This window comes from Typopeltis vanoorti, chromosome 22 (genome assembly GCF_054136105.1).
Source record: "Typopeltis vanoorti isolate ZY-2024b chromosome 22, IOZ_Tvanoo_1.0, whole genome shotgun sequence".
Taxonomy (NCBI): Eukaryota; Metazoa; Arthropoda; class Arachnida; order Uropygi; family Thelyphonidae; genus Typopeltis; species Typopeltis vanoorti.
The window spans coordinates 33,488,913-33,502,373 of record NC_143570.1 but is presented as its reverse complement, the minus strand read 5'-3'; the positions used below and the strand labels follow the sequence as shown (position 1 = coordinate 33,502,373).

General features: G+C 34.8%; 1 protein-coding gene across 3 annotated transcripts in view; it reads right to left on the bottom strand.

Annotated features, from left to right (window-relative positions):
- Window positions 1-13,461, bottom strand: part of Acat1 (Acetyl-CoA acetyltransferase 1) — a 159,551-nt gene that overhangs the window by 88,879 nt on the left and 57,211 nt on the right. For 2 of the 3 annotated variants that reach the window (XM_090411742.1, XM_090411740.1), the window contains exon 7: window positions 8,110-8,166. The exons of the other annotated variant lie outside the window; for it this stretch is intronic. In XM_090411742.1, coding sequence (XP_090267868.1) covers window positions 8,110-8,166 — 57 coding nt within the window. The remainder of the gene's footprint in view (window positions 1-8,109; window positions 8,167-13,461) is intronic. 3 annotated transcript variants of the gene reach the window in all.

Genomic DNA, 13,461 nt, shown 5'->3' with positions numbered 1-13,461 from the left:
TGCAGCTTGTTTCTTTGTATATTTGTATATATGTGTATACTCCAGATGATGACCTTATGTGAAGGTCAAAATGTCAAATGATTATTTTGGTTTATATTAAACTGAAGTTTTACTTTGAAAGTAACAATATACTAGCCTCTAAGCTTTAATTCATGTCTAAGTTTCAGGAACAAAACTATATTAAACTGCAATGAAAATAAACAATTTACTAAATAAACTAATTATTTACATACCAATGTTTCATCAGCTCAAGCCAATATTATCCAAAGTATTTTAACAATATACTAGGAATATAATCAGGAATATAGGAATATAGTCTCTGTGATTTAAATTGGGTTTGTAGTAATTCTGACCTTCTTCCTCCCAATGAAACAGTCTTCATGCAAGGCTGTTTTTAGGTTGCTGATAGTGAATGTACTTTTTGTTTTTTTTTCTGGCCAAGATGGTCTATCATGGTCCAAAATACCAGATCTCACATTAACTGGAAAATATTACAGACACCTGGGGGGGGGGGGGATCTTGGCAGTCCTTGATTCTGGACTGCCAAGAACCAATCGACATTGGTTGACTGTTCTAATTCTATATTATTTTAGGAGCAAGCAAAGTCTATCTGTTGTATTTTTGATATAGGGTAGAGATAGTTTATATATATAGTTTGGTTAGGGAGTGGGGATGGGAATTGTTCTTTTTAAGGAGTTTGGCAAGGGATTTTTCTGTTGTATTTATTTTGTTTGAATGATGTAAACAGAGCTTGTTGTTACAAGATGCAGTGATGGTCCGGAGGATAAAATTCACTGTACCCTGGCTAAAGTTTTTAAAATTCCAAGAGTTTCTGAGTAGGACAGTGCTGTGAGACATCATGCAGGGACTCATCCAATTGCCTTTTTTTTTTTTTTTATGTAAGACTTCATCTTACAAAAAAAAAAAAAAAAGCAACTGAAGCAACTGCTGAAGGTATAACAATGGGCTCCTTACTTTCACTTGCTACCTTATACATAAAATCATTTGAAACTTTGGCACTAAAGTTGCATCTCCCCCTCAAAGCATGGTTGAGCCATAGAAGATGTCTTTGTCTCAAAGACATCATCTACTTAGCTTTACTAGTGAAGAGGGGGAGGGGCTCTAGCCTTAGATACTTTCATTACAAAACAATCAGATTTTCTGCTCAGTCTACCATATCTACACACACACACACACACACACACATACACACACACACAGATGCCTGTTAGCTAAAAAAGGAAGTTTGTTTTTAAGGAAAAGCACGATAGATGAAATCTTGGTTACTGGATTAAAAGTTGTATGGGAAATAAATTATTTTTAAAAACATTTAAGATGCATTCAGAAAACTTTGATATATGGAATTGAAATTCTCTTGATATATCTGTTGATGAGTTATTAGTAGGAGAGTAATTATCCAAGATATGTTGTAATTTGGATGGAAAGTAACTATTCATTATTATTATTATATTAGACCTGGCCAAGATTATAATATTATCTTAAATACATTGTAATTGAAGTCTGAGAGTGTGTGTTAACTTCTTGTTCTGAAGACGGCATGTGCCATATGGGCAAGAGCCATGACAATTCTGAATTTTTATAAACAGAAAAACTGAGAAAGCCAGCAATTTCTCTCTTTATACAAGTGAATCTAGGAAAGGACTCCACTATTTTCTTTTCTTACGTAAATTGTATTCTAGGAAAAAGGTTGTTTTATTTTTTAGCAAAAAAAAAAAGCCAAATTCTTAATTTGAGCATGGCAAATAGCAATCAAATTATCAACACAAACAAAACCAAGTGGAAAGCCAAGGAGAGATATTAGTAAAGAGCCTTTCTTTCAAGTGTTCAAGGAAATAATTGTATAACAGTGGTGATGGGAAGGGCAAAGACCAATGGTGCAACTTTCCACCTACTTGTAAAGATTACCTTGCCAAAAATTAACCAGAATGCACAGCAAAATGAGATAATTTAAGGATGTCAGCTAGAAAAATCTCTAGAGTAAGCTGAATAGTTATATATGAAAGCTCTCGTGGAGAGAGGGAGAGAGAGAGAGAGAGAGGGAGAGAGAATGTCAAAACTTGCCATGATATCAGAGACATGAAAGTGGAGATCACTTTTGAAATGAAATTCTGTGGTATTCTTAATGCAGGAAGGTGATTTTCTTGACAGTTTATACATAGTGTGCTCATTAAGTAATGAGATTGATTGCTTACAGGTTTATAGATTATAGTGTTGACTGATAGAGTGTGTAATCGCAGGTGCAACTTTCGAGTCAAGTGATGCAACAGTTTTCGTGTGGCAACCATTGAAGTAAGAATGTGTGAGTGGAGCATGTAGGAAGTTGCATCATGGAGCAAAAAGCTGTGATAAAATTTTACTGTAAATTAGGAAAAACTGCTACAAAAGTTTACCAAGACCTAAAAAAAGTTTATGATGATGACTGAGCCAGGCACGGGTGTTCTGCTGGTTTTCAATGTTTAAAGAAGGGGGGGGGGAGTTCCTGGAGGTAGAACCACACTATGGACAGCTAATTTCTGCATGAACAAATGAAAATGTGGTGAAAACTAGGGAAATTGTTGCCAATGACAGGCAAATAACCACTAGGCCACTCACTGTACAGCTTGCTATTGGTAAGGAAATGGCCAGATTAATCTTAGAAAGAGATCTGCACAAAAGGAAGATTTTTTCAAGGTTTGTGCCGCACACATTGACATGCAAACAGAGAGAGCACCAGGTTGCATACTGACAAAATTTCATCCATGCAGTTGATCAAGATTGTGATGTGTTGCAAAGAATTGTCACCGACAATGAACATTGGTGTTTTCAGTGTGATCTGGAAATGAAACGCCAGAGCATAGAATAGCATGGGATGTCTTCTCCCCGCCAGAAGAAAGTCAGGTTGCAAAAATCACATCAAGACAATGGTCATTGTTTTCTTCGATGCTGCTGGAATTATCCACTGCAAATTTGTTCCCGAGGGAACCATAGCGAACGGTCAGTATTATTTAGGAGTAATGCAACATCTGTACACCTACATGCGACATGTCAGAACTGTTCCATAACAACAATTGGTTTCTGTTGCACGACAACATACCCGAGCACTGCCTGTGAAGCAGTGCTTAGGTGCATTGTCGTGCAACAAGAAGTAGAGTTAACTGCATGTCTTAATTACTTGTTATATAAATTACTCATTGAATAAAAAGGATGCTAAATAAAACTGTTCGCATCAAAATCAAAAAAGGAGACATATCACGGTTTCCAACATGCTGTTCACTGTTTCCACATGTTAGAATGAAACAAAAGAAAGAAAAAATTATACAGTATTTACCCAATTTTTATATTTATAAGCAGAAGAGGCTATTACATAGGCAAAGTGGATAGATGTCAGATTCAACATTATTTCAAAGCTGAACGTTTGTAGAAACTATGGAAGTTTCATAAATTTGACCAGGGAGCTTACGAGAATACAATCCTCAGCATCAGAGTTGCTTTGGCTTGCACTACTTGAAAGACGAGTGCTGAGCACAAGAAGAGTTTGATCTTTTTTTATTGATCCCACTGCAAAAATTATGAACTGAGTTTCGGCTTGAAATTACTGAAAAATAAACACTGAGAAGACTTTTGGATTGGTTTTGTTTCTCAATTCCTTAAAATATAAATTTATAATGGAAGAATCAATAAATGAATATCATCATTTTCAGTACTTGCATACATGAACAAACATTCTCCCTTATGAAATTAAAGAAACTGCAATTCATTTGATTTATATCTACAAGATCTGCTAATCAAAATCTGAAACACATTGAAAATAATCATAACTATGGACTTCTCAGTCTCATTAACATATTCAAATATTAAATTTTTCAGTTTTATGTTAATTAATTGTATATGTAAATCTGGTTATTAAAAATACATGATTAACTAAATTTCAATTTATCATATAACACTAATTTCTGTAAAAATATATTACTAAACTCATTATAATATAAAGTTGATATTGCAACACCTGTCCCACATCGATATTTGAGTTTGTATCCCTGCTTTAATTCATCACCAACAAATATATTAAGGACTGCAATTCAGCAACGTCTAATTGAAAACTACATGTTGTATGAAAAAGCATTTTAAAGAAAAGTTGGATTTCCTTAAAGTTCTTTTTGCTTATCAATCACCACATTTTCAATAATGCAATTACAATATCTCCTGAATTATTTATGCTGTATTTGTGGCTCTAACAAATACAAAGAAACCTAATTACAGCTGTTATGACAACAACTTTTCAAACTACAAAAATATAATATTCAGTGTACACCGCCCCAAAATCCAACAACTGGTACAAGTCAAAATAGCCGGTTACTTTAAGAGTAACCTCATTATACGTTTTCAATATACAACCAATATTAGGTCTAATTTGAAAATAAGTTCAATTGCTGTTTACTGTACATATAATCCATTAAAATAATAAAAAATAATATTTGGTTTATCAATTAATAATAATAAAAAAAAGAAACAAAAATCTGCAGAGGTTGTTAATGACTGAACTGCAAGTATACGTGTCTGCCCATTTTGAAGGAATCATTCTGTCATTAGTATGCTAATTATTACCACAGGGAAGGATTAAAGAATATGATTTAAGAACCTATCAACTTTAAATTTAGAATATTTAAAACAATACCTATAATTCTGTTTCTATGAATTTATGTTTACATGAATAACTTAAGCTTGAATAACTTTATCAATTATTGAACTTTTTACTTAATATTTATCAAAAAAAAAAAAAAACACATATATAGTCATTTAACTAAACAAATGCATTTAGTTTGTAACTCTGAAAATGAATTAACAGAAAAAATAACTGAAATATCTAGTTATATTAGGTTATTTCAAACGTGCATTTGAGGAATTAAGTTAGCATTCAAGTTTGCATATTTTCTTCTGAACTTTCTATTCAATTAACATCTAAAAATAACATAATTATGAGAATGCATTTATTATAAATGTAATCCTGAAAATGAATTATGTTATGAAAATCATCCAAATCTACATACTTTGCAGATTATATAACCATGTAAACACATAAAAATGTAATATAAATTATAAGAAAACTTTTATTTGAAAACATTTACAAAATTAGAATAATTTTTGACGTGGTTTAAAATATTAGAATATTCCAAATTTTTCCGACTGGTTTTGAGGAGAGCATAGAAACAGCATATATTTCAGTAGCTGCTGGACTGACTCATGTGAGGAATCATTTGCATGTGGATTTCAGTTAATCATTTGCTAAACACAGATCGAACAAGTGATGAAGGACATATCAGAAGCTAAGAAGTTTTGTACGCATCTCTACACAAGGAAGGCTAAAATCAACAGTTTACAGCTAAGGAAATGAAATGTTCTCAAGCAAGCATGAGTAGAGTATTGAGACAGTATTCTAATAACCGGAGTTTTCAAAGTAATTGCTGCAATAGCAGTTGAAACATAATAACTACATCAAGAGATGAAAGGAGATTGAAGAATATCGTGAAGAAAAACTGCTTCCCAAGTGTAAGGTATTTTCATAGGAGATGGAAAGAACTAGATGTAAATGTGTCTTAATCTACAATGTTGACATGACTTCACAAATTGGGTTTTAAATCACGTGTGCCTAAGACAAAGCTGCTTGTGACTTCCAAGCAAAAGGCAGCTAGAGTGCAATGGTGTAAGAAAAGACTGTTGTGGGATCAAGAGGTACTTTTTTAAGTACAAAAAAAAAGGTACTTTTTAACGATGAAAGTATGTTTGTGTGTCCCACGGTTATCAAGGGATACATGTTTAGCATCTTAAGCAAGAAACATTTGATAAAGAACGAATGAAACATTTGGTTTGCAATCTCTGTCATGGTATGGGCTTGTATGATAGCAGAGGGTCCAGGTAGGCTGTGTATTGTGTATGGAAGAGTCAATTCCAAAGTGTACCAAAAAATTCTTGAGTACTTTATGAAAGATGAATGGCATCAGAAGATTTATCTGATGGTGATTTCCTTTTTCAGAGGGATTCAACTTCTTGTCATACTTCCAAGACCACTACTAGATGGCCTCAAAGAAAGGCAAATCAACGTAATTCCTTGGCCAGCAAACTCACCAGATTTAAACCCCACTGAGAGTTTGTGGGGAACTATGAAGAAACCTCTTCAAGAAGTTGCCCCACGAGATAAAAATGAACTTGTTTCTAGTCTGCAGACCATATGGGCATGTTTTGATAAAAAAAGATTGTGAACTGCTAGAAAACAATATACCCAGCCATTTACAAACAGTCATAAATGCTAAGGGGAATGCCACAAAGTACTAATTATCATGTTGTTTTCCTTTCTAATTTTGTGAACGTTTTCTTATAATTTACGTTTTTATTACATTTTTATGCGTTTACATGATTACATAATCTACAAAGTACCGTATTTACTCGAATATAACTCGCACTTGTTTCCCCAAAATTAAAGCTAAAAATCGTGGTGTGAGATCTATACAGGGATTTTTAGAAACTAAGTTTTCAGGAAAAAACTGAAAATGAGTATGACTTACCAAGAATCTCCTATTTGCTATTGCTACTTCCAGCCCACAAGCATGGTTTCCCTGTGTGCATCGGCAAAGTCATCTATCCAAATAGCATCGTCTTCTTTCCCATTATTTCAACCAAAAATTACCAGTAATTTACGGGACTTGAGACGTGAAGGATCATTCATTACGGAAGGATCGTAATGAACGATCCTTCACGAATGACTAATGAGAAGTGAAAGCATAGTGCGAAACAGAGAGCGGTGGTAGACCAGTAGAGATAAAGCAGCTATGAAGATGTGCATGTGATTGGTGTGGTATTAACAAAAGATCTTGCAACCCAACGACAAAGGCAAGCCGACAATTGTTAACTGTTAAGTTGAAATGCTAATTCTCTTCAAATGAATTCCATAATATCTGAAACTGCCTTAACAACATTCACTATATACTTCTTAGTTTTAACATGTTCATGATGGGGTGGTGTTTTGTCCATTCATCATTCCGACGGAACTTCACATTACCATTTGTGTACTGCTTCCGTGTCATGTGGGCAGGCTCAACTCACACAAAGTTTCAACTCTTCGGTCGAATTTTATTGCTGCTTGTTTGTGTGCCGCTTTCAATCTAGTGGACTCACACACATTACATGGCATGTTTCAATTCGTGGTAGAATTTTGTTTGAAGTTAACATCAAAAATTTCAAATGCAATCAAACAAACATTTATTTCATGTAAGCGAAAAATTGAACAATAGCTTTTAGTTAGATACTGTGTTTGCCAGTGCAACATATGGTTTTGCTTGAATCTATACAGCAGTTTCTGTGGTAGGGGATATGTGATTCATTAGTTAGTGCTGTTTTTATCTCAGTTGTCCCTAATCGCACTATTTGTTGAGAAATATATTACACAGACTGCGAATGTCTCCGCACCTTATTCAGTGATACAATAAAATTACTTGTTTTTCTTGGATCTGCAGTATAGTGGTTGTTGGGAAGGCATGTTGTTTACTGCGGGGAGCGAGTTACTATCGCCCCGATGTGAATGTGTTTAAACTTTTTTCTGTGTGCGAGGTATGTGCAAAACTTTAACATTTTTTTGTTTTTGCGAAGTAAAATTAGGAGTGCGAGTTATATTTGAGTAAATACGGTACACAGATTTCGATGAAACTAATTCATATTTGGTAATAATTATTTTCTATGCAATAAATTAGAATTACAAATCATTCAACACATTTTTTTTGATTATTCTAATTTTTTGATTTGGAGGTGTAATAGAAATAATCTATTATTTTGTCATGTTATCTATATTTTATCTTTAGAAAGAATGGATGAATTATTTTTATAGATGGGCTCATTTTTTGGAACAAATATGCTGAAAGATAGCAGAAATAAAAAAAAGTCAAGTCATCTTTAAGTATATGAAGCAAATGTTCTTCATCAGCATTAATCAATTGACATAACTCACTTATATATTTCACTGCTATTACATATTACACATTAAGAATATTTTAAGAGAAAGGTTAGTTAGAGAAACATTTTCTAACACATAATAGCAATTGCTGAATTCATGTCACTGACCATAAGTAAAGTCTCGGCTTTTTCCTTGTTCAAAAGTCCTTTCATAACTATGTTCAACTGTAATGATTAAAATCATGTTAAAAAAAAAATAACAAGTGAATTCCATTTCCAAACCTCACTCATGAACTATAAAATGGGAAAGATTTTAAAAACAAGAAAATAATAATTAATGAAGTTTGAAATGACAATTTCAGAGAAATTACTTTTAGGTTACTGCACAAACACCACATATTAATTTATACATTAAAAAAGAAAAAGATGAATGATGGGTTGTTAACATTTGCTGTGGTAGTGGAAAGATCTAACATTTAAATTTTTGAGAAAAAGAAGCTTGATTTAGAAGAAAGAATGAGAGATTGATCTTATTTTAGTATTACATATGATGAGATATTATATATTATATATAATTAATTATTATTATATATAATATATTATATATAAAATATTATATATAAGATGGAGAGAAGGATGTTCTGATAAAAGCAGCAAGTTAACTGCACAAGCAGTAAAATCTTTGAAGATCTGATCGTGCAAATATGAAAGAATTATTTTCTTCAATTAGAAATCCTGCTGCCTTCTTTCCTTAACTTCACACTAAAGCTTCCTATACCAGATTTCAAATAAAAAAAAGTAAGTTTTTTACAATTTCTCTTTGGATGAAAATCCAAGCAAATACTAGATTCAGCAAGCAATTCAGAAGCAATTGATAAGAAACTCATTATTCTTTATATTTCTTTTTCAACATTAAATATCTTTTAGAGGCCAGTCACTAACTGGACTTGCTACCAGAGTAAACCTAAGAAAAACTAATATTAAAAAGGACAAGCATTCAGTATTACAAAGACAACAAATTAATCATTCTAATTATCATAAATTTTGTTATCTATATCCCTCCTCTTTCTTTGAAAAAATAATACTAATAGTCATAATAAATAAAAAAATACATACATGTGATCAGTTTATAAAATTAGTATAAAAAATAAATTTGCTAATGTCTCTATTCACAAAAAGGAGTAGATAAGGATGTTTCAGCCCTAACTTTTCTTGAAGTTCAATGGCCAGAGCCAGTCAATCTTTACTCTTAGCTCTCACTGCCATTGGCCCAACACTATCAATGATCCAAAAGCATCTGAGATGGAGAGTATAGCAAATAATTAATTGTTGTCATCTTGTGGTCCCTACCTATAATACTATGAATAATAATACTGGACAACAAAATTTTACAAGTCATGCCTCCCAGATTAATTTAGTCATTTCTTATAGATTTCGAGGTGCTGAACACATATATGACAGTGAAAATGTATAGCTGCTCTGATCATCTCTAGTGAGCACCCAACAGTAGCCAGCCAAAATGGAAGTGGCCCACTTTCCCTGGTATCGTTTCTCCATCACTGCAATTTGCTGATGGAAACTTTCACTGTGTTCATCACTAACCATGTCGCAGCTGTCGGGGAAGAAATTCAAGTGGTAATGAAGCAAGTGTATTTTTAAGGACATACTGCAGCCAAGTTTGTGATACAAAGACAAGTCCTCAATCAGTTTCTTGTAGTTTGCTACCCTGAAATTTCCGAGGAAGTCAGTTGACACGGGACAAAACGTGTCAAGTTTTTTTCTCATCACCCTGTAACAGGTTGTCGAACATCTTGTCAATGAAGAGCTCTCAGATCTGAGGACTCACAAAAATTCCCTCTTTAATTTCCGCTTTGCTGAGTCAAAGGAATTTGTCAGCTAGGTATTTGAAAGCTGATCCGGTTTGGTTCATGGCTTTTATGAATTTTTTTTTTTTACCAGACCAAGTTTGATGTGTATGGACAGTAGCAGAATTTTGTGCATTTCTACTAGTACTGGGTGTTGTAATTCTTCTTTCCAACCTTCAGAGATATCACATAGTGCAAAGTCCTTGCTCTGCTGTTCCATTCACACAAAAAAAACAGCAGTACTTTTTATATACCAGTCGCAGACCCATCAACACAGACACTACCTTCAAGTCACCACAGAGATGCCAGCCGTACTTGCTATATTGAAGACAGTCCAACAGCTGTTTTAGGTTGTCATAGGTTTCTTTCATGTAGACAGCATGTCTGAATGGAACAGATAGAAGCTGGTTTCCATTATGCATCAAGACTCAATTTTGCCTCGAGTCTATGAATAGTAGCCATTCATGCAGGTCATGTTTAATATGAAGAGCATTCATCAGACAATCCACATCATAGCAGAACATAAGGACATCTTCCTTTCAGCAGTAAGGTGCAAACTGCTCAAGAGTGTGAAATGAAGTCACTCAGACATTTTCCTTGAGAAAATTCCATTGCAGAAATCTTGATCTCAGCAACTATGCTTTGGCCTTGGACAGCTCCAAATCTCAAACAAGATCATTCAGTTCCTGTTGTGTGAGGTGTGGGGCAGATATGCCGGCCATGCACCATGGCCAATATGAATCATCATTAGATGCCAAAGCCTCAGGAGAACCTGACATCAGTTCACCTCTGTCCACATCATCCTCTGAATCGATGGAAAATTCTTTCAGAGGTTTGAGAACAGGAAATCCTTCGCCGTGCAGAACTGGTCGGAGAACAGATGGTATATTTGGATACACTACGCCACATTTTTTTTCCTCATGATTCCTCCTGAAACAGGTGGTACCATGCAGAAGTAGAAGTCATTTGCATGATGGCTTGGCTCACTTCAAACCATACGAAAAGCAACACTTTACCGCCTTTCAGCACTTTGGAAGTTTTATTTGCACTATTAACACAAGTACAAGGTATCACTACTGCTAGATTTACACTGCAAGGATCACAATGTAAATCAAGTGGAGTTTAGCCCCATGAAGTCACACAAACACTTGCTCACCTTACGAGACTTCATTCTATACCAGGGTTTCCCAAAATGTGTTCCGCAGAACACTGGTGTTCCGTGGAAAGTGAACAAGTGTTCCATGAAAAATTATCAAAATTAGTACGAGCCTGGAATGGTTTTAAATGCTGCAACAAGTTCAAACATGTTTGAAAATCGGGTGCTCCTCATTTTGCGTGTGGATTGCTATTAATGCTGGTGTATGCTGTCCTTGACTCAGCCGCCAGCAGTTGTCAACACCTCCAACCGCGAGTGAAGAATGGAGGTATCTATTCTAGGAAATGTGTGGTCGTAAGCAAGGTCAATGCGATGCGCTGCAGCCCAGCCCGACACGCATTCTTGCCACCTTCTTGATATTTATTTTCTATGTTCTTACCAAAGTCTTCCCACGAGTTTTGTTTAGCTAGTTTAACACAGTGTTTAGCTTTCTTACATTTGTCTCTGTATTTTCTAATAGCACAAGCTGAGTTATTTGCCAGGAACTTTTGATATGCTTTCTTCTTTTCCTTCAATGCCTCTTTTACTTCCTGTGTCCAGCATGGAGTTCTGATTTTTCCATCCTTGCAGACAACCCCACCACATGCATCTTTGGCTGAATCAATCAATGCTTTCTTCAGAGTTTGGCACTGAGTCTCCAAGGTTTGGTTCCTGTTCTTAATTTAGTCTACAATTCACATCTGAGAACTGCTCAAATTTTATTTGCTTTAAAACTTTCTCACATGTTGTTCTTTTCAATATGAAATTCAATTTTATCCTGCTCAAGATGAAATGGTGATCGATTCCAATTTCAAATCCTCTGTACATTCTAGTGTCCTGAACCCACTATCAACAAATAACATTTGATAAATTTTCATATTCCTTGCCTCTCCTCGCCATGTGAATTTGTGCACATTTTTATGTTGGAACATTGTGTTAGTAATAACCAGTCCATGTTCTGAGCAGAAATCCAACATGTACGAGGGTTGTTTGAAAAGTTTGGTAAAAAAAGTAAGTTAAACACATTTTTTTGGAAAAAATCACCTTTATTTCTCAACATTGTCTCCATCGAGGTCTACACATATGATCCAGCAAGTTTCCAATTTTTTCATCCCATCTAAAAAGTAGGATTTGTCAATTTTTGCAAAATAATCATTGACAGCCTTGATGACATCATCATTCTAAGAAAATGTTTTCCCACCGAGCCAAATTTTTAAGTTTGGAAACAAAAGAAGTCACATGGGGCCATGTCTGGAAATACAGTGAATGCGGAACTAATTCGAACCTCAATTCATGCAGTTCTGCCATTGCAGAGGTCGATGTGTGGGACAGTGCATTGTCTTGATGAAAGGGCACTTTTTAATGTGCCAATCTTGGCCATTTTTCTTCAGTTCTTCTTTTAAATGGTCCAACAATGATGCATAAGAGACTTCTGTTATTGTCTTATCCTTTTCCAAATAGTTTATCATGATAATTCCTTGGGAATCCAAAAAAACAGTGGCCATCACCTTTCCAGCTGACAAAACGGTCTTCGCTTTTTTTCAGTGCTCTTTCACTGGGCATTGTACACTGTTTTGACTGTTGCTTGGACTCAGGTGTGGTAGTGGTAGATTCATGTTTCATCTACAGTCACAAATCAATGCAAAAAACCTACAAATAGCGATTAAACATTGCCAAACACTGCGTTGAAATGTCCTTTCGCATGCGTTTTTGATCAACGGTCAACAATCGCAGCACCCATCATGCACACAGCGTTTTCATGTGCAATTTTTCATGCAGGATATTATACACCCATTCAGTTGAGATGCCTACAATCAATCTCATGCACTTTCACTTTGCGGTGTCTTCCATAATGATACCATGGATTTTGTCAATCATTTCCTTCATACTGATCTCAGTTGGGTGTCCAGAGCGTGCTTCATCTTCAATAGACTTACGACCACAGTTAAACTCACTTATCCAAAAATAAATAGTCTTTAATGCTGGTGCAGAGTCCCCATGAACTGCATGTAACTCAGCTTTGATCTGTGGCCATCCACTTCTTCAAATAAATAAAAGTGTTTAGTGTTTTATCGCTGCACGTAACTTGTTTTTTACCATTTTTATGAAAAATGCAAACACGGTCATTTTAAATGCTTGCCAAACAAGAACTACGCATTGCATGTGGCTAAAATTTTGCCAGGGGTCATGAAAAAGATGATACGTGCCGACAATGGTATGGTATGAATGAACGAATTGTGTTGCCATCTATTGGAAACTTACCAAACTTTTCAAACAACCCTTGTATTTGCCATTATTATTAGCTTTGCTCTTTTCTCCAAATTTTCCCAAAATAATTCTGTATGTCTGGCAATCATTTTCTATTCTGCTATTTAGATCCCCAACAAGGACCAACTTTTCCTTTTTCAATTTGTCAGTTACTTTCTCTAAAGCGTAAAAAAATTCCTCCATTTCTACTTAGTAGAGCCTTCTGTGGAACATAGGCACAAATAAGCCTCACTGTCCAGTTCCCCCATACTT